This window comes from Neomonachus schauinslandi, chromosome 7 (genome assembly GCF_002201575.2).
Source record: "Neomonachus schauinslandi chromosome 7, ASM220157v2, whole genome shotgun sequence".
Taxonomy (NCBI): Eukaryota; Metazoa; Chordata; class Mammalia; order Carnivora; family Phocidae; genus Neomonachus; species Neomonachus schauinslandi.
Genome location: NC_058409.1, coordinates 122,029,733 through 122,056,703, shown reverse-complemented (window position 1 = coordinate 122,056,703; position 26,971 = coordinate 122,029,733). Strand labels below are relative to the sequence as shown.

Sequence of the window (26,971 nt, the reverse complement as noted above, 5' to 3'; positions counted from 1 at the left end):
CTTAGGAGCTAAAACACTCATTTGGATGATTCCTCTGTGTTCAGATACACTAAGCAAAATCATCATATTGCAGTTTTTTGAAGACTGAGGACGTACTCAAGCTAGGGGTTGCGACTACCTAGGATTATCTGTCCTCTGCTGATACTGTCTGCCCTTGTTCCTTCCTCATTTTCAGGTTGACCATACCGATGTTCCCCAAGAGACGACTTCTACTTCCACCTATGACAGAGTAACCGCCGACTAGTTTGCCTGTCTCAGCCATAGAGCTGTCAGACATTGGACAACGTGCAGCACAAAACAGTGATCGTGGAGAAAAGGGAAACTCATGGGTAAGTCTCGTGAATGCCTCGCTGTCTACTTAAGGGTATTATTCTGATTACTCCAACATAATGAGCTAGAGTCCAAGCACGCCACTGTGGCCCTACGAAGCTGAAGCGGTAGAGAGCAGGGTTCAGGGTTGTCACAGTGGCTGGAATCTGCAGGGAGGGCAACAGAGAGAAGGAAGCTGCACAGAGAGGATCCCCAGAAGCCTTTGTGCGGACAGGGTTGAGCTGCTCGTATCAGTACAAGAGTACCTGAGGCGTACCAGAAGTACTCACCACAAGATCGAGAGCCGACAGACACACCAGAGGTGGAGCTCTGCTGGGGGATGAGGGAGGCCCGGCCCACCTTGTTAGCACCTCAGTGATACTCCAGGCCTCCAGTCTAGACACCATAAAGGCCCATCTTAGAAGTAAAGATCTTGCCCTAGAATAAGGGCTACAAAAAAATACCCTTCAATAATGAGGGTAAAATCTAGAATTCTGTCAATGAAACCTGAAAGAATTGCCAGAAGATCTGTACTATAAGAAATGCTAATGATCTTCAGGCTGAAGGGAAACTAGATAGAAATTTGACCTACAGGAAGAGATGAAAAGCACTGGAAATGATAATTGCCTTAAAAGACAACTGAATGTTTAAATCAGAACAGGAGCCGGCAGGTAAAAGGGATTATACTATTGTAAAACTCCTTTATTTCTGAAGTGGTGTGAACTGTCGAGTTGGTAAGTTAAGGGCGCACATTGTTAGTCCTAAAGCACTTCTCAAACTCTTTATATTCATAAAAATTATGGAGGGTCCTAAAGAGCTTTTGTGTATGTGGGTATATCTGTGAATATTTATCATGCTACAAATTAAAACTGAGAAAAGTGTTTAAATATTTTTAATTACGGTGACCCATTCGTTTACTTTTAGGGAGAGAGAACGCGCACAAGCGCTCACACACACGTGCACGCACAAAGAGAGGGCAGAGGGAGAATCTTTTTAAAGATTTTATTTATTTGACAGAGACACAGTGAGAGAGGGAAGACAAGCAGGGGGAGGGGGGAGAGGGAGAAGCAGGCTTCCTGCTGGGCATGGAGCCCGATGCGGGGCTCGATCCCAGGACCCCGGGATCATGACCTGAGGAAGGCAAATGCTTAATGACGGAGCCACCCAGGCACCCCTGCAGAGGGAGAATCTTAAGCAGACTCCATGCCCAGCTGTGGAGCCCAGCATGGGCCTCGATCTCACGACCCTAAGATCATGACCTGAGTCAAAATCAAGAGTCGGACACTTAACCAACTGAGCCACCCAGGCACCTCTCATTCAATGTTTGTAACACATATTTACAGAAGTAACTATTTTCCAAAACAAAACTTAGAAGAGTGGCACTGTTCTATAGTCTTACAAATCTCTTGAATGTCTGGCGGAATTCTCATACGTGCTTCTGCAATCAGCCTGTTGCAGGATGTTGTTCTGGCTGAAGGACATAAAAACAATCTGGCCCCACACAGGTATGTAGTTGGAAAGGGAGGCATATTTAATAGCTTTTTCAGACAATAGTATTCTTTGATACTACACCAAAAATTGACAAATGAGTGAAGGTTTTTAGTTTCTTCTCATTAAAATTATCATCTCCAAAATGATGACATTATTTGGGGGCAACACCAGAAACTACCCAGGTTTCTGCACCATGGTCTTTACAAAGTTAACATGAGCCTTCTGGAGTCAGGAGTCCTATTTCCCATTCAAAGTGTTCTTCCCTGGTTCTTTCTCCAAGGCTTCGCAGGCTGCAGGGCACAGGACAGGTGGAAGGTGGTTGGTTTCTTTTCACTCAGGGGCCAGGCCGGCCCAGGTGAATTTTAGGCTGTGTTCTAAAATGGAGTTCATTATCGAATCTCAGCGTGAGACTGTGACTTTCTTCTCAATTTTTCCATCAGGTTTATCCATATAAGGTTGTTTCTCAAAACTCAGGGGGTAGTAAAGAAGGAGACGAAACAGAAGATTTTTATTTGAAAGTAACTTAAATATTATGTAAACTTGACAGGTACTCTTCATTTTTTCATCATTTAAAAAATTGTGTCTAAAGATAGATCAAATGCAAAAGCATGTCATAGATCTATAGTTAGTTAAACAACCCTTTACCCATGAAGGCAAAATATTTTCCCTCTTGAAATGGCTAATCTGGGTAATAATATGGCTGCAGGTGTATATTCACATTGCTTCCTTCACTGCTTTTCTCTTTCAAACACACCAGTCTTTCAGAACTACTGTCACTGAAGCGCCGGCCTTTGTTTGGCAACAGAATGATACTCGGGTCTTACAGGTCCAAGGCCCAGTGGACAGACAGACTCTTATCCTCCACGCTGGCCACCATGTCTTCAACGACATTCCAGTCAAGCTTGCTGAGGATGCTGCTGGTGCTCTCAGACATGCCGTCCGTGCCATGGAAAGGAGGCTCTAGCTCTTCTTCAGCTGCTGACAAGTCCTATCAAAGTAAGAAAGGCAGTAAGTTGTGGTCTGAGCCTGAGAAAAAGTAAATGGAACATGAACTAAGCTTTCCAAAGATTCTAGAGTTGCTCATCCACCAACTGGTGAAGCAAACCAGGGCGGTGGTTGCCCAGCACATCTGGATGGACAATGGCCTGAACATCATCTGACACAACCAGATCTGAAGAATGGACACAATGGATTTTTATACTCATAATACAATTATCTGTTCTTTGTTATTCTTCAGTTGAAAGGAAAATACAAATTCAAGGAAAATTCTGAAAGATAAATGCTAGAGTACTAAGCCAAAAGTGTAGACGCTTTGAATTACTACTTCAATCTTGCAGGATCTCCACATCCCACAGAAAACAATAAGCAACAACAACCGGATGACATAGAGAAGTCACTAGGCAGACTGAAATCTGGAATAACACTTACTTGTAGAAGGGAACTATGACTCTCACGAAGAATTGTTCGGATGTGTGACGGTACCATCCAGGGACTCACCATGGTCTCCTCTCTCTCGTACTCTATACACACCTGCTTTGATCGAGGTGAAAGCTCAGCACTAATGTGATTTTTTGTACACTGCAGACGACATGGAGCACCAGAACCTTTCAAGGGAAAAGGACAAAGCTACGGGGGACTGATTCATTTATAAGCTTGTTTGTTTATTCTGACTTTTATCATCAAATCCAAGACAGTCACATTCTACATAATATTTAAAGGTTTTTTTTTTTTAAGATTTATTTTTAAGAAATCTCTGTACTCAACAGGGGGCTCGAACTCACAACCCGGAGATCAGGAGTCGCACACTCCACCAATTGAGCCAGCCAGGGGCCCCTTACCGAATAATCGAATCACAAGGTTTAGATATGGTTTTAACAATTTCTGCCCTGTCAGTGTGATAGAAGGAAACTGAATTCTGGCCATCTCTTCATTTTTTTTTTTAATTTTTTTTTTTTTTAATTTTTTTTTTTAAAGATTTTATTTATTTATATGACAGAGAGAGACAGCGAGAACAGGAACACAAGCAGGGGGAGTGGGAGAGGGAGAAGCAGGCTTCCCGCCGAGCAGGGAGCCCGATGTGGGACTCGATCCCAGGACCCCGGGATCATGACCTGAGCCGAAGGCAGACGCCTAACGACTGAGCCACCCAGGCGCCCGCCATCTCTTCATTTTAAAAATAACAGTAACCTGTAGGACAAGAGAGTCCAGGGCGGAGAGGCCGCAGACGTAACAGAACTGTGGAGAAGTTCCAGCTGCAAAGTTCGGTGAACAAACACTGTGGCGAAAAAGAAAACAACCAGCTCGGGGCGCCTGGGTGGCTCAGTCGTTAAGCATCTGCCTTCAGCTCAAGTCATGATCCCAGGCTCCTGGGATCGAGTCCCGCATCGGGCTCCTTGCTCAGTGGGGGGTCTGCTTCTCCCTCTCCCTCTACCTGCTGTTCCCCCTGCTTGTGCTCTCTCTGTCAAATAAATAAAATCTATAAAAAAGAAAGAAAAAGAAAGAAAAAGAAAACAGCCAGTAAAACAGAACAGCTTGAGACTGAAGGATGACAAAGAGAGAAACCACCAAGTGGTTAAGCAGTAAGATAACCACGAGGGCAGGCCTTCTCCAGAGCAGACGGAAACTCGTGGGGCCGGGGAGCTGAGGCGGCTGCCCCAGGTGTTCAAAAGGGCAGAACAGCTGTAACCACCAACTAATCCCAGCCCCACTTCCGCCACAGTTAATTTGGTAACCAGACTTCGATACTCATCAAATGAACATAATTACTGCAATCTAAAAAGAATGACAAAATCATCACCAAAATTAAGAAACTAAGGTGAATGGTCCTGCACTTTAGGATGAACCTTTGCCTGTGGGGAAGGCACACACCTTGGGAAGCTGTCTGGCTTTCTCTCACCTTGCTTCCTGCAGGGATGGCCTTGTAATTTTCTTCTCTTCAGATCGGAGTGCATTTCTCCAGGCTTTGTTCGGGATAGCCAATCTTAAAATACAGTATGAAAACAATGCTGTGAAACTGAGCATGTGCAAAGCTTTTCAAGTCTGGGCGTTCGTGCCCCAGTGCGGACAGTGGACGCGTTCTAAGGTAAAAGGTCAGTGATACATAAGGAAGAAACCCCACTGTGGAAACTAGGCCGGCAAGTGCAGCAGCTTCCCTCGAAGCAGGACAGTGGCCACCGCCCCCGTTTCTTTATGAAGCATACTGCCGAACAGTGTCTATGGAGTCCTGCCTGAGGAATCTGAAACTGAACAGCAAAACTGAATCCATTCCTTGTTCCACCCCCAGAAGAAAACCCTGTTCCTCCGCTTGCCGCTCCTGTGTCTGATCTTGGGCCATACTCTAGACCCACAGCCAAGCTAGAAACTTGGAGTCATATTTAATTTCATCCTATTACAGGCAACGCTACCCCTGGACAATGAAAGAAGTACTTCTGTTCGCCTTTCTATGGGCAAGGCCTCACGCTGGATCATAATTCACTTTGCAAAACCCTGGATCTCTGGAGCTTTCATAAATATAATATCAGTGCACACAGAATTTCAGCTATTTTCAGGGCAACACTGTATTTTGGGGTATTTTATCTGTTAAACGAACATTGCTAGATATTTGTTTAGAAAATAATAAAATAGCTTTGGGGTACTCTAAACTAGAAAACACTTTATAAAAGATTAAAATGGAGACTTTGAAAGAAAAAAAAAAGTCTGGGATTATACAATTAAAAGCACAGGAAATGATGCTTCTAGCACTCAAACTGATCCTAGTAATTACAGCCTTGGGTTTTAAGGCATTGAGTGGGGGAAAACCATGCAAAAAGAACCAAAGAGAATTTCTAGGAAATACAGCCATCAACAGTAAAACACCTGACAGGTTAAAGAGCAGACGCAGCTGAAGAGAGAGGCGGTGAACTGGAAGATGGTGGCACTGGAGAGAGGCCTGAGGGCAGGAATAGACTCTTTCATGTTTCTCATCATTTTTATATTACATATAATCAGTGTTTGCGTCGTTGTCCCTACCAAAATGTAGTTCTTTCTGTAAATCAGGATAATGCCACAGAGCTCACTCAGTTAATGTGAGGATTAAGTGAGATCATGCACAGGCAGTGTTAATACAATGCTCGGCATCAAGCATCAATTCCCTAAGCCTCCCTGGCTTCAGCAGGAAGACGGGGATCACAGGTGCCCTGTCTATCTACCAGGGCCGTTAAAAAAAAAGGCAAGGAGATCTCTAAGAGCTCACGGGAGAATCATGTGACGTACTTTTTAAATGCTGAAGAGTAACACGGGGCGAGGGGTGGGCCAGGGCTAGATCTGAATTCTTAGGCATTAAGATCATGACCATTTCACTCTCTAGCTAATTTAGAATCCCCAAACTTAAGGGTCTGTGTGCTGCATGACTCTGTGACAGTGGCCCCCTCTGAATACTTGTGTTTATGTTCAGTACTCTGCTAAGCCCATAATGTATGTTCTCACTCTAATAATCTGGAGTTTGCAGGTGAGAAAGTTGAGGCTTACACAAATGGGTTAGGAATTTGCCCAGAGCTAGAGAGTAAGTGGTGAACTAGGATTCTAAAGAGCTAACTCCGCAGCCTGTTCCCTAAACCACTCCACCACACCGCCATACCCTTCATTCTGAAATCTGTATTTGAAATTTCTAAGAGGGTCTTACAATTTTTAAAAATTTAGGTTGAAGAAATAAAGTTATTCTCTATTTCTCCCTTACCTTTTTGGAAGGTAACTGGAGATGGCACAGCCGCTCTTACTGCCGCTTTGGCTCCAGCACCTTTCCTCTGTACGGCAGAAGTAGCAGTTCCTGTAGAAACAGGCAAACTTCTTTAACCTTCTGTATGCGGCCATGATGTTTCACATACCGTACTGTACATTCTTTGAAGACAGAAACTACTGATTAGGAGGGTGCCCAATATATGGTGGTTGATTTGAACCAAGAAAGCAAAACAAAAGTGCAGATGAAGGAAGGGAAAGCTCTCCTTTGAAACTTGGTATCCTCATAGCAGGACCACGGTCCTTTCTCAAACTGGCAAACGTGCCTTCACAACCTCTTAGGCAACTGGAAAAGCCAGCCACATACGCCTATTAGCAGGAAACACCTTGACAGAATGCCAGGTTAGATGTTATCAAAAGAATGATTCACTAAGATTTCTTAAATTCCAGGATTAATAACCACCATTTATTATTTATGTTATGCAAAAGTTTTACTTTTTACCTTCAACACCCCTATGAGTTAGGTTTTAAATAACATAATTGAGGGCACCAAGTAAGCAGCAGAGCTGGGATATGAATGTAGGCCTGGATGATTCGAAAGGCTGGAACTTTTTTTATGTTTTTGATGCCTCTCAGTTACTTATCATATAGCCTTTATATTGTTTTTGATAGAACTAAACATAAAACAAGCCAAAAAAAAAAAAAAAAAGGCAAGGAGATCTCTAAGTATAATAGCTTGCATCGGGGCTGGAGATATTTGCCAGAAACGACACACTGCTTTACAAGACAGACAACAACATATAGTCAGACGCATAAGCATCTTCAGAAAAACTCTTCTTTTACAAACGAGCTGCAGTGAACTTAAAAGTCTTGGTGAGTCCTCACTTCCCCATCTGCACTGACTGAACTGCCTCACGTGGGCCCCGGGGATCTGCGTCACCAACTAGGGGAGGGCCTGGGATCCACCATGCCTGCATTTCTCCCACTGCCCCACAATCCTGGGGGACCTGAAGCCTCGGAATGTAGCCAGGGGAAACGCTGGGTTCTGGGGGTGGTAGAGGTCACACTGAGGCGCAACCTGGATAGAAGCCAGCATGGTCACCAACCCCTCCAGTTGCCTTTGTCTCTCCGCTTCTGGGGAAGTTAAGGGACAGGTGAGCTGGGATGATGGCGAGTTACACGGTGGTCTTCTCGGACATAGTATGAATACAACAGTAGTTTAGCTTTTCTGACTAAAAATAGCTATTTATAAACTACTATTTTTAGTCAGAAAAGCTAAACAGCCATTTTTTTCATGTATCCAAGTATTCAATAATCTCATTTGTTCAATGTGAGTGGTATACCAGATAGAGAAGACAGTGTTGCTACCTTCAAAAGATTCAGTCTAGCATGGGACAGAAGTGGGACAAGTTTACCAGTGACTACGTGAGACCTGTGGCAGCAACGCCTAAGACTCACCAACGTGACCAGGCAGCCAGAGGACACAAATAAATGGCAGCAAAGGCAGCTGAGACAGTTGTCGCTGATACAACCACCAAGCCAGTTAAGTATTGGCCCCAATTTAAAATTCATGACATCAGTTTAGAAGAACTGAAGAATTAAGATGAGGGATGGCTTCCAAAACACAGAGGTGAGGCATTCAAGGTGAGGGAGACTTTTGAGGGGAGAGAGGGGTGCCAAGCACAGCCTGTGGCTGGAAAGCAAGCTGGCTCGCAGCACCTGTGAGATGGGGGGAGGGGGCTAAGAAGGCAGAGGGGGAGGCTGCCCCGAAGGCCGGGGATGAGCTCTGGACTGGGCTGTGTGGGGTGGGGGTCCCTGAGGGCTTCTGAACCCAGCGTGCAGGAGCACCTCTTGAGGACAGTCCAGCAAGGGCAGGGAGCCGACCAAAGAAGGGCCGAGGCCTCAGCCCAGGCGAGTGCAGTGTAACCATGCAGGCCTGACACTGGACAGACCCAAGACAAAGACACATTTCCACAGAATCCAAGACTTTTCCATCTGATATTAAGAAACTGTGGATTCGGGCGCCTGGGTGGCTCAGTTGGTTAAGCAACTGCCTTCGGCTCAGGTCATGATCCTGGAGTCCCAGGATCGAGTCCCACATCGGGCTCCCTGCTTGGCAGGGAGTCCGCTTCTCCCTCTGACCCTCCCCCCTCTCATGCTCTATCTCATTTTCTCTCTCAAATAAATAAATAAAATCTTTAAAAAAAAAAGAAACTGTGGATTCAAGTTTAAAATCCTTCCAATTTTTGGTATTTCTTTAACAGGTGTAAAATAAAAATTAAAAAAAGAAAACATGGTTACTATTTTGAAATCTTAGTTTAAAAAGAGCACTGTTTTCTTATTGTAATTTGTTAATCAAGAGCAAGAGTTAAACTATGAAGTTTTATTAAGAGGACTGGAATTTATGGAAATTTCAATTTTCTAAATTGAGGCAGCATAATAAAGCGTAGGTTCTAAGTGTGTAGCCTCTAGACCCAGACTGAGTTTAAATCCCAGCTCTGCTACTTCCGAGCTATCTGATCTTAGGAAGTTATTTCAACTTTCTCTGCCTGGGTTTTCTCAAATGGGAACATTTGTAACTAAAGAGTGTAACCAGAACCTGGCACGTTAGTTTTTATACAGCTAAAGGCTGTCTGCATTTATACCACATATTAACTATGATTATACGTTTTTTAAAGATTTTCTTTATTTTTAGAGAGAGAGTGCGAGCAGGGGGAGGAGCAGAGGGAGAACCCCAAGTAGACTCCACACTGAGTGCAGAGCCTGATGTGAGGCTCAATATCATGACCCTGAGATCATGACCTGAGCCAAAATAAAAAAGCCAGACACCTGGGGCGCCTAGGTGGCTCAGTCGTTAAACGTCTGCCTTCGGCTCAGGTCATGATCCCAGGATCCTGGGATCGAGCCCCGTGTCGGGCTCCCTGCTCAGTGGGGAGTCCGCTTCTCCTTCTCCCTCTGTGCTCTCTCTCTCTCAAATAAATAAAATCTTAAACAAAAAAAGCCAGACACTCAACCGCCTGAGCCACCCAGGCGTCCCTATGATTATACATTTTTAATGTGTAATCATTTCACAAAATAAGTATGTTTTACTCTGGCAATCAAAACCCAAATATGGCAAAATTAACTAGAAGGCTAGCAATAAATAACAGATATTATATCTTCAAATGTGGAAAAGGATGTTCAAAAGGTAAAAACATGGTATTTCAATATGAGCCTCATAGTATTCCTCTTCTGTGATATCCTGATACCTATCTATCTAAATCCATCCTGACATCTATAAGAACTTGATCTGTAAAAATGCCTACCTCTTTAGCCAGACACACAAAAGAAACAGATTCCCAAATAAGTCTTATCTAAATATTGACTGTTCAAGTTTTATTATAAAAAGGCCATTTGTTTAAGATTTCTGGAGTCTTCCTATTTCAAAGCAACAGAACAAACAAAATCCCAGCATAGGTAAGTCTTTATCAATCCTGCAACTTGTATTCTGCTGGAATGAGAACTGCTTTTCACTAAGATTTCATTTTACTAACGAAAACCAACTCTGGAGACAAGGAGGTCCAAATTATACAAAATTTACAATTTTAAAAAAGCTTAAAGTCTTACCACGTGACCAAGGAGGGCCTTGAGGTTTCTCCTTTCGGATGTAACTTGGTCTGGCTATATATTTGAATTTTCCAGGTTGATTTATTGGAATATTGTGACCATATTGATTCTCTCTAAAGTAGAAATTACATAATTATTATATTCCTAGAATCTCATATCAGTAATGAACTACATTTCAAAAGACCCAAATTCTAGCTCAGATTAATACATTCACTTGACATTGCTTATTCTGTACCTTAGTGATACATTTCGTGTTATAACAGTTCTCAACAAATTATTCTTCATGTCTCACACCTTAAACTTGTTTCTTTCAAAGAAATTGTTTTTGGTTACCTGTCCATTTCAAATTATCTATGTATTTGGCAGGTATTTATGTATTTAATACCCTGCTTTATATTAGAAAAGATTCAAGGGAGTCTCTGGTATTTTGAGTAGACCCCAAATTATACACACACAAGTGATCTGATTACATGTGGGTTTGTGTTGGGAAGAGACAGAGAAGAAGTGATAAGCTGGTGAGGACTGTTTCTGTAAGAGTAGAGCCAAGTGGAGAAACAGGGAGAACAGTTAAGTGGCAGATTACAGAAAAGGAGGAAATGGAATTGAACGGGTATCAAAATTGTATTAGGTATGCCAAAGTGCTTTGTCATATCTTAGAGATGTAATGACATTGTTATCTTTTTCCTTGGTGATTCTATAAACTTATCAAGACGTCGTAATTATGGGATCATGTTTTTCTTGATTTTCTTATTTCTGAGCAGGGTAGATGCAAATACACTGAACTTGGGTGACAAAAGCACTAAATTCTTATCAGGCCTGACATAATCTTGCTGAACAACATGCCAAACTCTGTCTTACCTTCTTGGAGAAAGAGAGTGTTGCTCTCGGGAAATGTAAGCAGTTCTGGGTTTGTTAGGCAAGGCTTTCTGTGCAGTTGTTGGTAGTTGTACTGATTCAGATAACAGTTCATTCATCAGACTATATGCTTGTGAGATCCGCCGACTATAGTGGTCAGAGAGTAGCAATCTTCAGACAAAGAATTAAACAACATTTAATAAAAGAGTCATTTTCAGTTCATACCTCTAGAGGGAACATAATGTTTGAAGATCGCCTAGCATTTGTTTTTTTCAATGCTTTTCAAATGCAAATTCATATTTCAGATTTCTGAAATCAATTAGGCGGAAATTAGTAAAGGTACCTGTAGTTATGACCCTTTGGGTATTTTCCAAAATGCACATACATATCTGGATTGGGAGAGGGGGGGCAATAGCAGAAATAAAAATCATGAAAATTCAATGGAATAAATATTTGAAAGCAAATTCCTAAAACGCCTAGTAGAGTCTATTTTCCTTGTAGTTATCTCTCATAATTTTCTGTTTATGGACAAAAAGGGGCTACTGTGAAGACTAGAGTTCCTCAGGCATTGTCTGTGCCTCAGGTGTGCAAACTGGAAAGTGTGCTGGGGGTCCAGCTACCCAGGCTCACCTGTCCTTCTCGTTCTTCATCTTCTGTCTCAGCCTGATTTCCCGTGAAGTCATGTAAAACTGCATGAGAAATACCCAGTTAGTCCATTATGGTTCAGTTCAAATAATTAAGCCCTTGTGATCCATGGAAAACATGAAAATTCCACTAATCAATTTTAATAGGAGGTTAAAACATATTTTTGCTATTCAGGAAACAGTGCAAAACATGGTCATATTTGATGAAGCTTCCTATCCCAAGCACCAAACACGAAAATGTTAAAGCATCATGTAATTAAAAACTAGTTTAATAAGTAGAATGCTAAATTCATGTATTTTCTCAAGAGAGAACCTTATCAGCTGCATTATTTTAAATTCAATTAATTAACATATAGTGTCAGCTGCATTTAAAATGGGAAACATTTTAAGGATGAAGACACATACACTTCATACTCAGTCTTGTGATTAATCTCACTAACAGTGTGCTTGATAAAGCAGAAAGAAGTCAGACCTCTAAAGCTATCATTTTGATGTTTTAAAATGTCTACCAGTCACCTAATGTAGTATGTTCACTGCGACTTGAAAACTCCTCAAAACTTATGCACCAGGAGGCAAACTAGCAAGTGTCTTATTCCAGAATATTAAGAGTTACTGAGTTACGAATGAAGTCAAGTCCTTTTACACAAAATTTTGTATATAAAGATGTGCACACAGAAGTGCATGCACTCTCTGTAGGTCCTACATGGAAGCAGTGAGTGACAAATTAAAGGTCTTATTAATTTCTGATATAAATTCAAATGAAATTTTTAATCACATTAACCCCTCACTAATCCCATACCTTCACCTAAATAGAAGCTAAAAATAAACAGGTGCTTGCAGTTGTGAAGGAACAGTCACAAAGTCAAAGAACCAAGCAATCCCAGTGCCCTCAGAGTTAATTTGTTCTAAATTTGGACACAATTCTAACTATCTGGGGTATTTGCTTGGTTGACAGAGAGGCCGATATCAGAACCCCCCGCCTGGCGGGGGAGGAGCACACACATAAACACATGCACTTGAAGCTTCTAGTCAGGTGCCTCAGCAGCCTTGATGGTCATTACCGGGTCCTTAACACTCTCCACACAATGTTGTATTAACATCAGGGCACCCGGGTGGCTCAGTCGGTTAAGCCTCCACCTCTTGATTTTGGCTCAGGTCATGATCTCAGTGTCTTAGGATTCTATCCCTCTCCCTCTGCCCCTCCCTCCCACTCGTGTGTATATACGCGAGCACATGCTCTCTCTCTCTTAAAAAAAAAGTTATATTAACACCAACATGCTTTCTCTAGACACAAGTTAAGTAAAGTATGCAATTTATGTACTAGTTCACCTACTTTTGCACCATTTGGTGCTTAAATGTGACAGCCATATCTGGAAAATTCACTTTTATAGAACATGTTCCCCTAACGATGTCGAAAAAGATTAAGTACTATTGTATTTTATTTCCAATTACAAAGTAAAAGATAAACTAAGTATAATTCAAATGCAATTTTCATAGAAATGTGATTATCAAAGTAACATTGCTTTATTTCACCTTCTGAAGAAAACTGCTTCTGACCAGCCACGGTGATGCCCACGGTCAGGGCTCAGTGCATACATGTGGACAGTTTAAAGGGCAGCTGACACACATGCACACGCATGCACACACACACACACGCCACTGCACCCTTGGTACCTGACTGAACCATACTCTATTTTTTGTAGATAACTTGTGGATACAAAATTATTTTTTTAAATGGCTTTACTACACAGTCAGTTGTTCAACTGCCACTGACTCTCACTGAAAATTAAGGGAACAGCTCCAACTGGTCACCAATCACTCAGTCTCTTCACTTGGTTAAAATCAGCGAGAGCCATAATTAGCCTGGGGAAGAAAAAGTATTTAAGATAGCTCAACAGAACATGGTTTGTAGAATACCCTGCTATGTTTTGTTAAGGTAATTAATATTTTCTGACAAGTAAAATGGTGACATTTCTGTCTAATAAAAAATGCATCCAAATTACGTCAATCCTTTTCTTGAATATTTGCCAGGGAAACACTGCACGTATTCAGTGCTATCCCACTGCCCATTGCCCCTGATATTGCACACTTACTGGATTGCTCCTTGGGCAGAAAGGGTCATGTTCTTGCCCTCTCTTCTCTGCCAGCTGGTTTAAGTACTCTGCCATTCTTTCCTTGCGTTTTCTTTTCATCCACACCTGAATTTCTCTTCTTTCCTTCTCAGTTCTTTGTGTTCGTCTACCAGAAGAATGCTGAATTCTGAGAAATTTAACAGACAGGTCATCACTTGATTTTACATTTTTTATGGATCTAAGTAAACTAAATACTGTTTATTTGGAAAGGGATTTTTTTTTAAAGATTTTTTTAAAGTAATTTCTACACCCAACATGGGGCTTGAACTCAAAACCCTGAGATCAAGAGTCACACGTGCCACCGACTAAGCCGGCCAGCCGCCCCTGTTTGGAAAGATTTTTCCCATTCTCAAAAAGTAGTATACATTCATGTCTCTATCGACTTGCACCAACCTGTTCCCTGAAATCCACTGAAAATGATCTCAGAAAGCTCATCAACCACTACATCAAAAACTGTATGTACTGTATGGTGACTAATATAACGTAATAAAATAATAAAATAAGAAGAAATTAAAAAGAAAAAACAAAAAAAAAGCTCACCAACAAGAAAAAAAGAAAGGAAAGGAAAAGAAAGCAAAGCAAAGCAAAGCAAAGCTCACCAACAGCCTCTTCATCCTACTGGACTTCTCTATAACATTTAATACAACTGGCTCCTCTTTTCTCTTACATGGGTCTTATTCTAACTCTGAAAACACTGTGCAGCCTCCTACGTTGGCTCCTTTCATCTCTGCTCACCATTTCAATATTAATGTCTTATTAAAAGTTCTGTTTTGGACTTCTTCACCAATCCTCTTATTCCTGGACTATTTCAATCACTTTCAAAACTTACACTACAGAGATGACTTCTAAACAGCTGCCCTTGTGGATCTAGCGTCACATGCATGCCCACGCCATACTCCCCATGGGCTGGCCTGAGCTAGTTATGGCTGGCCCATTCCTGCAAGACACAGGACTCCTCTGATGGGCAACGCTGATGGATGTCTCACCGATGACCCAGCTGAAACTTTCCTGGAACACCGTACTCTGACACTCCACTTACTCAACCTCCTCTTCCCCCTTCCCTCTCTCCTTCAAGGGGTGGGCACACCTACACTGTGGTCTGATGCTTCCCCCCACTTCTGTGTCCCCCCCTTCCCCTCACAGGCCTTTCTCCCGATAAATGTCTTGCACATCTAATCCCGTCTTGGCTTCTGCTTCTCAGATGATAGGAACTGACACAAGTAGTACTAAAAATAATCCAAGAAAACAGGTGGTGTGAGACAGGGATTTGAGGCAGACTCATCACCCAGCATGAGAGGAGAACATCATCCATCATCCTAAATGGCAGGTCACTGGTACAAACAATGTGGTTTATACTGAAAACCTGCTTTTCCTTCTGGAAATCTGGATTTGGTATGTGCCAGGAAGAGGCTGCCTACTCAACCAGCACCCAAGAAAAACTCTGGGCACTGAGTCCCTAAATGAGCCTCCGTGGTGAACATAATCTCACGTGTGCTGGAGGAATTGTGTCCTTTTGGACCCGCACTGGGAGAAGATTCTTAGGAACCTGTGCCTGGTTTCCCTCAGAATCCACTGCATGCACTCTCTTCCCCTTGCTGGTTTTGCTTTGAATTCTCTTGTTGTAATAAATTAAGTCATGAGTATGACTCTGTAAGTTCTCTAAGTCCTCCCAGTCAATCAGTGACCCTAAGGTGATCCTGGGGACCCCTAACACAGGATCAGATCCACACTGGGACTGCAGTCTGACAGTTGTCCCCACTTCCTCAGGCTCCTGCTCCTTTCTCCCTTACAGGTGCTTCTCCAAATAAATCTCATGCTCACCTAAATCTCATTTTGGCATTTGCTTCTGGGATGACCTAAAACTAATGTGCCAATGAATATTACTAACGGAATATTCTCCTGGCACCTTACAACATATCTGAAACTACATTCTCTATCTTGCCAAAGAAATCACCATCAACTTAGTCATCCAAATAGAAATCATTCTCACTTCCTCCTGACAGCCTCCAGGTTTACTCATGATTACTACCCTACACTCTCCATTCTGAGCCCCTTCATCTTTAGATTACTGAAATAAGACCTCCAGTTGGCTCCCATTTCTAGTTCAAAGCCCTACACTCTCCATTCTGAGCCCCTTCATCTTTAGATTACTGAAATAAGACCTCCAGTTGGCTCCCATTTCTAGTTCAAAGACCAAAGTTCATGAGTGCCTTTGGTCCCCAATCTACAGCCAGCACACCCAGCCAGACCCTCTCTCTCCTTCCAAGGCATAAACTCCAGTCCTATCTAACTTCCAGCCCATATCTAATCATCACTCCTTTGCATTTTATATTCTTGCTGCCTTGAATACCCTTTGTACTATTTATAAGCAACATGACTTTCTATCGGTCCTTTGAAATACAGCTCAAACACCATTAACTAGTGAAGCTGCTGCCTTGGACTGACTCTCCCCGTAAGCTCCCATAGCACCCTGATACAGTTTGGTCTTATGTCACACTCTTCCTAGAGTTCTATCTCCATTCAAGAGTACAAACCATATTTTTATTCTAAATCTTGATACTTAATACATTATTGATGAAATATTCATAACATTCATAAGACTCTTTTTTTTTTTTTTTAAAGATTTTATTTATTTGACACACAGAGAGAGACAGCGAGAGAGGGAATACAAGCAGGGGGAGTGGGAGAGCGAGAGGCAGGCTCTCCGCCAAGCAGGGAGCCCGATGCGGGGCTCCATCCCAGGACCCTGAGATCATGACCGGAGCCGAAGGCAGACGCTTAACAACTGAGCCACCCAGGCGCCCCAAGACTGACTCTTATATAAACAAGCCAATAGGTATATATATATCCCATGGAAGCATTAGTAGGAGAGCCAGACTTTATTCTATCAGGAACCAGTTCTTGGATCAGGACACGTTGCAAGGAAAAACATTTTAACCTAATATTCCAGGAAAAGACTATTTAATACGTATCCTAAGGATTAGTATTTAGGGCAAAGTACTATGGATGAAGTCTTTAATTGGGGTGCCTGGGTGGCTCAGTCGGTTAAGCAGCTGACTCTTGATTCTGGCTCAGGTCATGATCTCAGGGTTGTGGGACTGAGCCCCATATCAGGCTCCACACTCAGTGCAGTCTGCTTGTCCCCCTCCCTCCCCGTTTACCCCTCCCCCCACTTGCATGCAGGTACACACACACACACACTCTCTTTCTCTAAAAATGAATGGATAAATAAAATCTTTTTAAAAAATCTTTAATTACTTCTACAAAGAAAGGATTAAATTTATGTTGTACTTAAAGTGATGAGAGCTTCCAGGGAAGACAGTAGAGTAGGAGAACCCTAAGCTCATCTCATCCCATGGATATGATTAGGTAACACTGATATCAGTGTAAATAACCCAGAAAATGATCAAAGACTGGAAGAACAAACTCTCCACAGCTAAATGTAGAAAAGATGCCATATCAAAGAGGGCAGGAAGGTGGAGACACAGTCAGGGGCTAAATGGAACCACAGGACTGTCCACTGGAGGTAGGGATGCTGCAGGCATGGAGAGGGGAGAGAAATAGACCCTCACACTGAGGAGCCCACACAGGAAAAATGAATCCCCATAACATTTGGCTTAGAAAACCACAGGGGTTCAATTTTGCAAATTCTTATAATCAGCAGGACTTAAAACCTGGAACTTTAAACATCAGCAGGCTCAACTCTGGGAGAGCCTGGAGGGAGAGAGGAAACTGAGTCCCTGCCCTTAAAGGGAGAGCACAAGAGACAGCCCTGCAGGATACAGGAGAGAAGAAGCAGTTTGAAAAATGCATGGGGCATAGGGGAGGGAGGTTTGTGAAGACACAGAGGAATATGTCCCAAATGAAAGAACAGGGCAGAATCACAGGAAGAAACCCATGTGAAATGGACATAGTAATATGACTGAGAGAGAACTTTAAATAATGGTTATAACGCTGCTCACTGAAAAAAGAGTAAAGGACGTCAGTGAGACCCTGAACAAAGAGATGGAAAACATAAAAAGAACCAATCAGAGATGAATAACACAATAAATTAAATTAAAAGTACACTAGATGGAATGAATAGTAGACTAGAGGAAATAGAAAAATGGATCAACAACCTGGAGGACAGAGTAATGGAAAGCAATCAAGCTGAACAGGTGAGAGAAAATAATAATACAAAATAAAAATAGTCTTAGGGCCTCAGCAACACCATCAAGTGTAATAACATTTGCATTATAGGGATCTCAGAAGGAGAAGAGAGAGAAAAGGGAGCAGAAAATTTACTTCAAGAAAATAATATCTGAAAATTTCCCAGATCTGGAGAGGGAAACAGAAATTCAGATCCAGTAGGCACAGAAATCCCCCAATAAAATCAACCCAAGGAGGTCCACACCAAGACACATAGTAATTAAAATGGCAAAAATTAGTGATAAAGAGAGAATTTTAAAAAGCAGCAAGAGAAAAGAAAACAGTTACATACAAGGGAAACCTCATAAGGCAATCAGCTCATTTTTCAGCAGAAACTGGGCAGGTCAGAAGGGAGTGGAATGATATATTCAAAGTGCTGAAAGGAAAAAACCTGCAGCCAAGAATACTCTATCCAGCAAGGCTATCATTCAGAATAGGAGATAAAGGAGTATCCCGGACAAACAAAAGTTAAAAGAATTCATGACCACTAAACCAGCCCTATAAGAAATGTCAAAGGGGACTCTTCAAGGTGGAAAGGAAAAACCGTAACTAGGAGTAAGAAAAGTAGGAAGTGCAAAAATAAGTATATGTATAAAAATCAGTCAAGGAACTCACAAAATAAAAGGATGTAAACTAGGACACCGTACACCTAAAACACAGGAGGTGGGGAGAAGAGTAAAGAATGGGTTCAAACTTAAGCACACGTCAACTTAATATAGACTGCTATATGCATAAGATGTTATATACAAACCAAATGGTAACTACAAATCAAAACCGATAATAGATACGCAAAAAATAGAGAAAGGAATCCAAGTATATCACTAAAGAAAGCCAGCAAACCATGAGAGAACAGAGCAAGAGTAGAAAGGAACAGAGAAGCAGCACAAACACAACCATAAAACAAGTAACAAAATAGCAATAAGTACATACCTATCAATAATTCCTTTGAATATAATTGGACAAGCTACAAGAATTCTTCCTAGAAACATATAAACTCCCAAAACTGAAGCAGGAAGAAATAGAATATTTGAGCAGACTGATTACCAGCAATGAAATTGAATCCGTAATCAAAAAACTTCCAACAAACAAATCCAGGACCAGACAGCTTCACAGACGAATTCTACCAAACATGTACAGAAGAGTTAATATCTTTCCTTCCCAAACTATTCCAAAAAACAGAAAAGGAAGGAAAGCTTCCAAATTAATTCTATGAGGCCAGCATTACCTCAATACCAAAACCAGATAAAGACACTACAAAAAAAGAGAGAGAGAGAGAACTACTGCGGCACCTGGGTGGCTCAGTTGGTTAAGCATCCAACTCTTGATTTCGGCTCAGGTCATGATCTCGGGGGTTGTGAGAATGAGACCTGCATTGGGCTCCATGCTCAGGAGGGAGTCTGCTTGAGATTCTCTCTCCCTCTCCCTCTGCCCCTCCCCCCCCACTCTCTAAAATAATAAATAAATCCTTAAAAAAGAGAGAGAACTATAGGCCAATATCTCTGATGAACACAGATGTAAAAATCCTCAACAAAATATTAGCAAACCAAATTAACAATACATTAAAAAAAATCATTCACTACAATTAAGTGGGATTTAATTCAAGGACTCAAGGGTGGTTCAATATTTGCAAATCAAGGGGTGCCTGGGTGGCTCAGTCATTAAGCGTCTGCCTTCGGCTCAGGTCATGATCCCGGGGTCTTGGGATTGAGCCCCGCATTGGGCTCCCTGCTCAGCAGGAAGCCTGCTTCTACCTCTCCCACTCCCCCTGCATGTGTTCCCTCTCTCACTGTCTCTCTCTCTGTCAAATAAAATATTTTTTAAAAAATCTCCAAATCAATGTGATACATCACATCAAAAGAGAAAGGATAAAAAATATATAATCATTTCAATGGATGCAGAAAAAGCATTTGACAAAGTACAACATCCATACATGACAAAAACCTTCAATGAAGTAGGTTTAGAGGGAACATACCTCAACATAATAAAGGCCATGTATGAAAAACCCACAGCTAATGTCATACTCAATGATAAAAAACTTGAGAGCTTTTCCCCTAATATCAGAACAAGACAAGGATGTCCACTCTCACCACTTGCATTCAACATAGTTCTGGAAGTCCTACCTACATAATCAGACAAGAAAAAGGGAAAAAAAGGCATCCAAATTGGTAAGAAAGAAAGAAACCTTTCATTATTTGCAGATGACAAGATACTATATAGAGGAAACCCTAAAGACTCCACCAAAAAACTAGAACTGATAATTGAATTCAGTAAGGTGCAGAACACAAATTAATATGCAGAAATTCATTACATTTCTATACACTAATAATGAAGTAGCAGAAAAAGAAATTAAGAAAACAATCCCATTTACAGTTACATCAAAAATAATAAAATACCTAGGGAAAAACTTCACCAAGGAAGTGAAAGACCTGTATTCTGAAAATATAAAACAATGATGAAAGAAATTAAAAATGACACAAACAAATGGAAAGATATTCCATGTTCATGGATTGGGAGAACAAATATTGTTAAAATGTCAATACTGGGGCGCCTGGGTGGCTCAGTCATTAAGCGTCTGCCTTCGGCTCAGGTCATGATCCCAGGGTCCTGGGATCAAGCCCTGCATCAGGCTCCCTGCTCCACGGGAAGCCTGCTTCTCCCTCTCCCATTCCCCCTGCTTGTATTCCCTCTCTTGCTATGTCTCTCTCTGTCAAATAAATAAATAAAATCTTTAAAAAAAAAAATAAAAGGGGCGCCTGGGTGGCTCAGTTGGTTAAGCGACTGCCTTCGGCTCAGGTCATGATCCTGGAGTCCCTGGATCGAGTCCCGCATCGGGCTTCCTGCTCGGCAGGGAGTCTGCTTTGCCCTCTGACCCTATCCCCTCTCATGTGTTCTCTCTCATTCTCTCTCTCTCAAATAAATAAATAAAATCTTTAAAAAAAATTTAAAAAATTAAAAAAGAAAAAGAAAAAAAATGTCAATACTACCCAAAGCAATCTTTTTTTTTTTTTAGGATTCAATGCAATCCTTATCAAAATACCAACAGTATTTTTCACAAATAACCCCACCATGTGATGGAACCACAAAAGACTCCATGTAGCCAAAGCAATCTTGAAAAAGTACAAAGGTGGAGGTATCACAATACCAGATTTCAAGATATACCACAATGCTGTAGTAATCAAAACAGTATGGTCCTGGCACAAAAACAGCCACATAGCTCAATGGGACAGAACAGAGAGCCTAGAAATAAACACACTATTATGTGGTCAATTAATCACTGGCAAATCAGGAAAGAGTATGCAATGGGAAAAGATCGTTATTTCCAACAAATGGTGTTGGGAAAACTGGACAGCAACATGCAAAACAATGAAACTGGACCACTTACACCAAACAGAAAAATAAATTAAAAATGGATTAAGGACCCAAATACGAGACCTGAAACCATAAAAATTCTAGAAGAGAGTACTATCTCTGACATTGGTTGTGCAACATTTTTCTACATGTCTTCTGAGGCAAGGCTTATAAAAGCAAAAATAAACTACTGGGACTACATCAAAATATAAAGCTTCTGCACAGCAAAGCAAACAATCAACAAAACTAAAAGACAACCTACTGAATGGGAGAACTATTTGCAAATGGCATATCCAATAAAGGGTTAGTATCCAAAATAGATAAAGAACTTACACAACCCCACACCAAATAATCCAATTAAAAAAATGGGCAGAAGACATGAACAGACATTTCTCCAAAGAAGACATCTAAATGGCCAACAGACACATGAAAAGATGCTCAACATAACTCACCATCAGAGAACTGCAAATCAAAATCACAATGAGATATCATCTCACACCTGTCAGAATGGCTAAAATAAAAAACACAAGAATCAACAAGTGTTGGTGAGGATGTGGAGAAAAAGGAATCCTTGTGCATTCTTGGTGGGAATGCAGACTGGTGCAGCCACTATGGAAAACAGTATGGACGTTCCTCAAAAAGTTAAAAATAAAACTACCTTATGATCCAGTAATTCCACTACTAAGTATTTTCCCAAAGAATACAAAAATACTAATTCCAAGGGAAATATGCAACCCCAATGTATATTGCAGTATTATTTACAATAGCCAAATTATGGAAGCAGCCCAGGTGTTCATTGATAGATGAATGGATAAAGAAGTGGTATGTATACACCATGGAATATTACTCAGTCATAAAAAGGAATGAAATCTTGCCATTTGCAACAACATGGATGGAGCTAGGGAGCAGAGTATAATGCTAAGCGAAATAAATCAGAGAAAGATAAATAAATACCATATGATTTCACTCATATGTGGAATTTAAGAAACAAAACAAACGAACAACGAAAAAGAAAAGAGAAAAACCAAAAAACAGACTCTTAACTATAGAGAACAAACAGATGGTTACCAGAGGGGAGGTGGGTGGGGGATGGGTAAAATAGGTAAAGAGGATTAGGAGTGCACTTGTCTTGATGAGCACTGAGTAAAGTATGGAACTGCTGGATCACTATATTGTACTTCTGAAACTAATATAATACTGTATGTTGGGCGCCTGGGTGGCTCAGATGGTTGAGCATCTGCCTTCAGCTCGGGTCATGATCCCAGGGTCCTGGGATCGAGTCCCGCATCGGGCTCCCTGCTCAGCGGGGAACCTGCTTTTCCCTCTCCCTCTGCCTGCCACTCCCCCCGCTGCCCCCCGCTTGTGCTCTCTCTCTCTGTGTCAAATAAATAAAATCTTAAATATATATATATATATATATATATATAACACTGTATGTTAACTATACTGAAATTAAAAAAAAATCTCAAAATAAATAAAGATATAATAATAACAACAAAAATAAAATAAAGTAATGAGACCTTGGGAAAACTCCCCAGATAGAAAAAAACCTAAGTTTTGTGTTTGTTTCATAAAAATCACATTAAAATATGGCCAATTTTGAATATTCTTGAACCATAAACATTTTAAATGGGTTAAAAATGAATTATTCAAAGATTACCTGGAGATATTCTTAGCTTGTTGTTCTGTTAAACCGAGCTCCTCACTGGAGACACCATCTTTTGTTATAAGGTCCTCAATAATGTCTGCAATATCAGTTAATCCAGTCATCTGGAGTGGATCTACTGAAACGCTTCATTTTCAAATGCAATTTGAGAAATATAAGTCAGTATCTACAATTTAATTACATTAAGCAAAAATTAACATGTAAAGTTTAAAAGTTATGTCCTCTAAGAGCATAAGTGAACACAAAAATAATAAACACAGATCTAATGTTCCTTCTACTTTCCAGTAATCCTCAGCTCAAGTCTAATCATCAGTAACTGATGACTTCTTATGTGCTCTTAAAAAAGCGAACATAAGGGGCGACTGGGTGGCTCAGTCGTTAAGCGTCTGCCTTCGGCTCAGGTCATGATCCCAGGGTCCTGGGATCGAGTCCCGCATCAGGCTCCCTGCTCCACGAGAAGCCTGCTTCTCCCTCTCCCACTCCCCCTGCTTGTGTTCCCTCTCTCGCTGTCTCTGTGTCAAAAAAAAAAAAAAAAAAACAGCAAACATAAGGCTCAGGAGATAACCTCTACCTGTCCTGCCTGCTGAATACACATGCAGTGAAAGGTATAGCAAACACAGTCTACTGCATTCTAATTACCTATGCTAAAACATAGGTATATAAAGGATATAATAAAGCAATCCTCAGCTTCTTAAAATACTCCATTCCCGATGAGAATTATATTCTTTTAGTCCATGAAAAAATATGTAGTATAGAAGCTCACATGCACATGAACAACAAAATCTCCAAAGCACACAGTTTATACCCAACCTTAAGTAAACCTGTGAATTAATTCTTAAAAGATATTTACCTCTCAAATAACTCATCACTGTTATTCTCACCTTAAAAGAAGAGAAACATTATTACTAAAAATTGGGGGTCAATAATTTTTTCTACTTCCATCTATTAACCTGATTTGGAAATTATATAACCAGAAATTAAAATATTTTTAGGGATGCCTGGGTGGCTCAGTCGTTAAGCGTCTGCCTTCGGCTCAGGTCATGATCCCAGGGTCCTGGGATCGAGTCCCGCATCGGGCTCCCTGCTCAGCGGGAAGCCTGCTTCTCCCTCTCCTCCCTGCTTGTGCTCTCTATCTCTCTCTGATAAATAAATAAATAAAATCTTTAAAAAATAGATAAATAAAAGTAAAATTAAAATATTTTTAAACCTCCAAATAGGTTTAAAGATATATATGTGTAACCTATTTATCCTCCTCTTAAATATGCTATTTGGTAGTGAATACTCCGCATTTTCAGATTATTACTCTTCATTCAGAGTACTCTGAATACTTTAGGAAGTACAATCCTTCTTTGCTTAGTACACAGTTTAAAATACAGAAGTGTGATTTACTAAAACAACAACAACAACAAAACAAAAATGCTCTGATGGTCTAAAAGTAATACATTTGGGAAAATATCTAATGTAATTCCAAGAAGCCATTACTTGGAAGAACAGCACCCAAAGAATAATTTTTAAACCTTGTCCAATATTAACTACATGTCTTTAAAGTAAAATACCTAATCTACTCAATTTTTGATATGTTTAATCCTCAAAGAGAATTGAGTTACTACAGGGGAAACTGATCTCAAAAACATCTCCTTGTTAAGACTTTCTTAGACAAATCTACCCTGCCCCAAGACTTATACATCCACGTGTCTTTACTATTAATTTTGCTTTCCTAAGCACATTGTTTTAATTTATTAATCTTCAAATCAAGGATTTTACATTATCTTTGTTCTCAGAGTTGGGGCATTTGTGAGGTTTTAATAGCAATTAATTAAATTTAACTATTTTTTAAAGATGTTTTTTTATTTTTAAGTAATCTCCACACCCAACATGGAGCTCGAACCCACAACCATGAGATCAAGAGTCGCATGCTCTACCAATTGAGCCAGCCAGGCACCCCTTAGATTTAACTATTAAGAAAATCCTCAATTACTAAAAGAAAAAAAAATGGTAATGATGTGGGTTATAGAGTAATCAGATATAAAAGGTCTGCCTGCTGTGAAATAAAATTTCTTTCTGATTCCTTTTATCAAAGGGCAGAAAAGTATTATATCCAAATAAATAACTTTAACAGTAGTTACACAGGAAGATTTGATCCTTACTTCATTTTCAAACCATTTTTGGAACTCTTCCTTTGGGGACTGCCTTCACAATTTACTGAACACAATAGATCAACTTTATTCCTTGAAAATCACAATTCCTTTTTTTTTTTTTTTTTAATTCCAAACAGTGACACTCAGCCTTATTATCGACTCCACTTATCAGAAATGCCTCTGGAAATCTTGTGGCTGTTACCCAAAATTAAATCCATCCTCAGTGAATAAATTATTTGCCACTGTTAAGAACATTCACAAGAATGTGCTAAGAAATGGAAGTCAATTTCAAAAGAGGAAATCTGAGCTTTTTTTGAGCACTAGAAGTAAGGGAATGACTATCCACCTTTCTAAGATGCCAACTTTGGAAAAGGAAACACCCATTAGGCATCTAAATCCTGCACTCTAAAAAATAGTAATTTGGTTTCCTTTTTAATTTACATTAAACATTGAATGCTAGAGAAAAACATTTTAATTATCCATCTTTGTATGTGTTATGACATTTATTCACATTTTTCTTTTCTTCTCTTGCATCCTAATTTAAGAAGCTATTACAATTTTGAATGTATACTTTCAATCTCACTTTTCCTACTCCTTTGTTTTCTTCTTCCTTTAAACATTAAAGAGTTCATCTCTGTCTCCATCCTGAAATGATCTTTGACTTCATTTCTCTTATTTTTCTACTTCCTTTTACCATCAGAACTGTTAAGTAGTCTATACGTACAGATTCTTGAGCCTGTCTTTGTCCCCAAACAGCCTTCTACTCTGGATATTACCTGAAAGTCCCTGAGGTCCTTAACAAATTCAGTCTTTATTCTTGACCTTCTGGTAGCTTGTGCAACTGTGAGCCACTCACTTTACCCTCAAGCCCCTTTACCGGAGTCTGCTTGTCCATCTCCCTCCTGAGGAGGCCTCCCGTGCTCTCTCAACGGTATCGTTTCACAAGCTGCTCTTTGGTTTTTTCCCTTTTTCCATACTTCTTGCTGAGAACAGATGCACCAAGTGTTGACCATATAATTAGGTAAAAGGCTCTTACATCTGTTTTTCAAGCATAAACCTCTCATCAAGTTCCACTTGCTGTCAAAAACTGGGTCCTAAATATGGCCATTTATATACCCAACATCACCTTATGTTACATTTGGTCTTAGGGTACTCTAGAGTCTGACATCAGAGCTAGGATATCCTCGCTCCTACAGTCTGACAACACAAAATCGCTATTCAGTTTCTCCTTCTCCTCCTCTTTTATCCGCTTAGTCAGTGGGTAACATGAGCTGCCTTCAGAATGTCTCCTGCTTTCCCACAACACTGTCCAGGCCCTTATTATTCCAAAGTCAGATGAAGGTAACAGCTCACTAAATGATCTATCCTCCATTCTAGTCTTCAAAACGTCCTCATTCCACTTCTCTGCTCAGAATTCTCCAATGATGCCCTGATATAAAATGGAGTGTACACTTCTCAGATACCCTCTACCACCTCTTTAACCTCGTCTGTCAACTCTCCTCCGTAAGAGTCAAGACGAAAGCTACAAATGACTGAGGACCTACAGGAATCAAACAGGTTCTCAGCTAGGTGCTTTACATACAACATTCAATCTTCATAACTCTGTAAAGTGGAAATGATCAACCCCATAGGATGATGACCGAAATACAAATGGAATCTAGGAAGAACTTAGAGAAAAAAATTATAAGACTTAAAGGCAGCTTCTTAATAGCTTTTCTTTTAATAACCACTATGCCATTTAAAAATAGCATTTTTTACTGCTTATGCTACTTTAATAATAATAAAACTTACTATAAACACTTAGTAAATTCATCATTTTTGACCATCAATAGCTGAGAGAAAAAAAATATTTCAAAGCCACTGTCAGTAGTCCAAGTGTTG

At 40.5% G+C, this 26,971-nt stretch overlaps 1 protein-coding gene across 2 annotated transcripts in view; it reads right to left on the bottom strand.

Moving 5' to 3' along the window:
* Positions 1 to 1,699: 1,699 nt before the first annotated feature.
* Positions 1,700 to 26,971, bottom strand: part of CPLANE1 (ciliogenesis and planar polarity effector 1) — a 133,068-nt gene continuing 107,796 nt past the window's right edge. For both annotated transcript variants that reach the window (XM_044916948.1, XM_044916949.1), the window contains 9 exons: positions 23,803 to 23,828; positions 22,947 to 23,078; positions 13,712 to 13,877; positions 11,605 to 11,663; positions 10,978 to 11,145; positions 10,120 to 10,232; positions 6,515 to 6,604; positions 3,229 to 3,404; positions 1,700 to 2,788 (listed from right to left, as the gene is read on the bottom strand). In XM_044916948.1, coding sequence (XP_044772883.1) covers positions 2,621 to 2,788; positions 3,229 to 3,404; positions 6,515 to 6,604; positions 10,120 to 10,232; positions 10,978 to 11,145; positions 11,605 to 11,663; positions 13,712 to 13,877; positions 22,947 to 23,078; positions 23,803 to 23,828 — 1,098 coding nt within the window. In that variant the 3' untranslated portion in view covers positions 1,700 to 2,620. The remainder of the gene's footprint in view (positions 2,789 to 3,228; positions 3,405 to 6,514; positions 6,605 to 10,119; positions 10,233 to 10,977; positions 11,146 to 11,604; positions 11,664 to 13,711; positions 13,878 to 22,946; positions 23,079 to 23,802; positions 23,829 to 26,971) is intronic.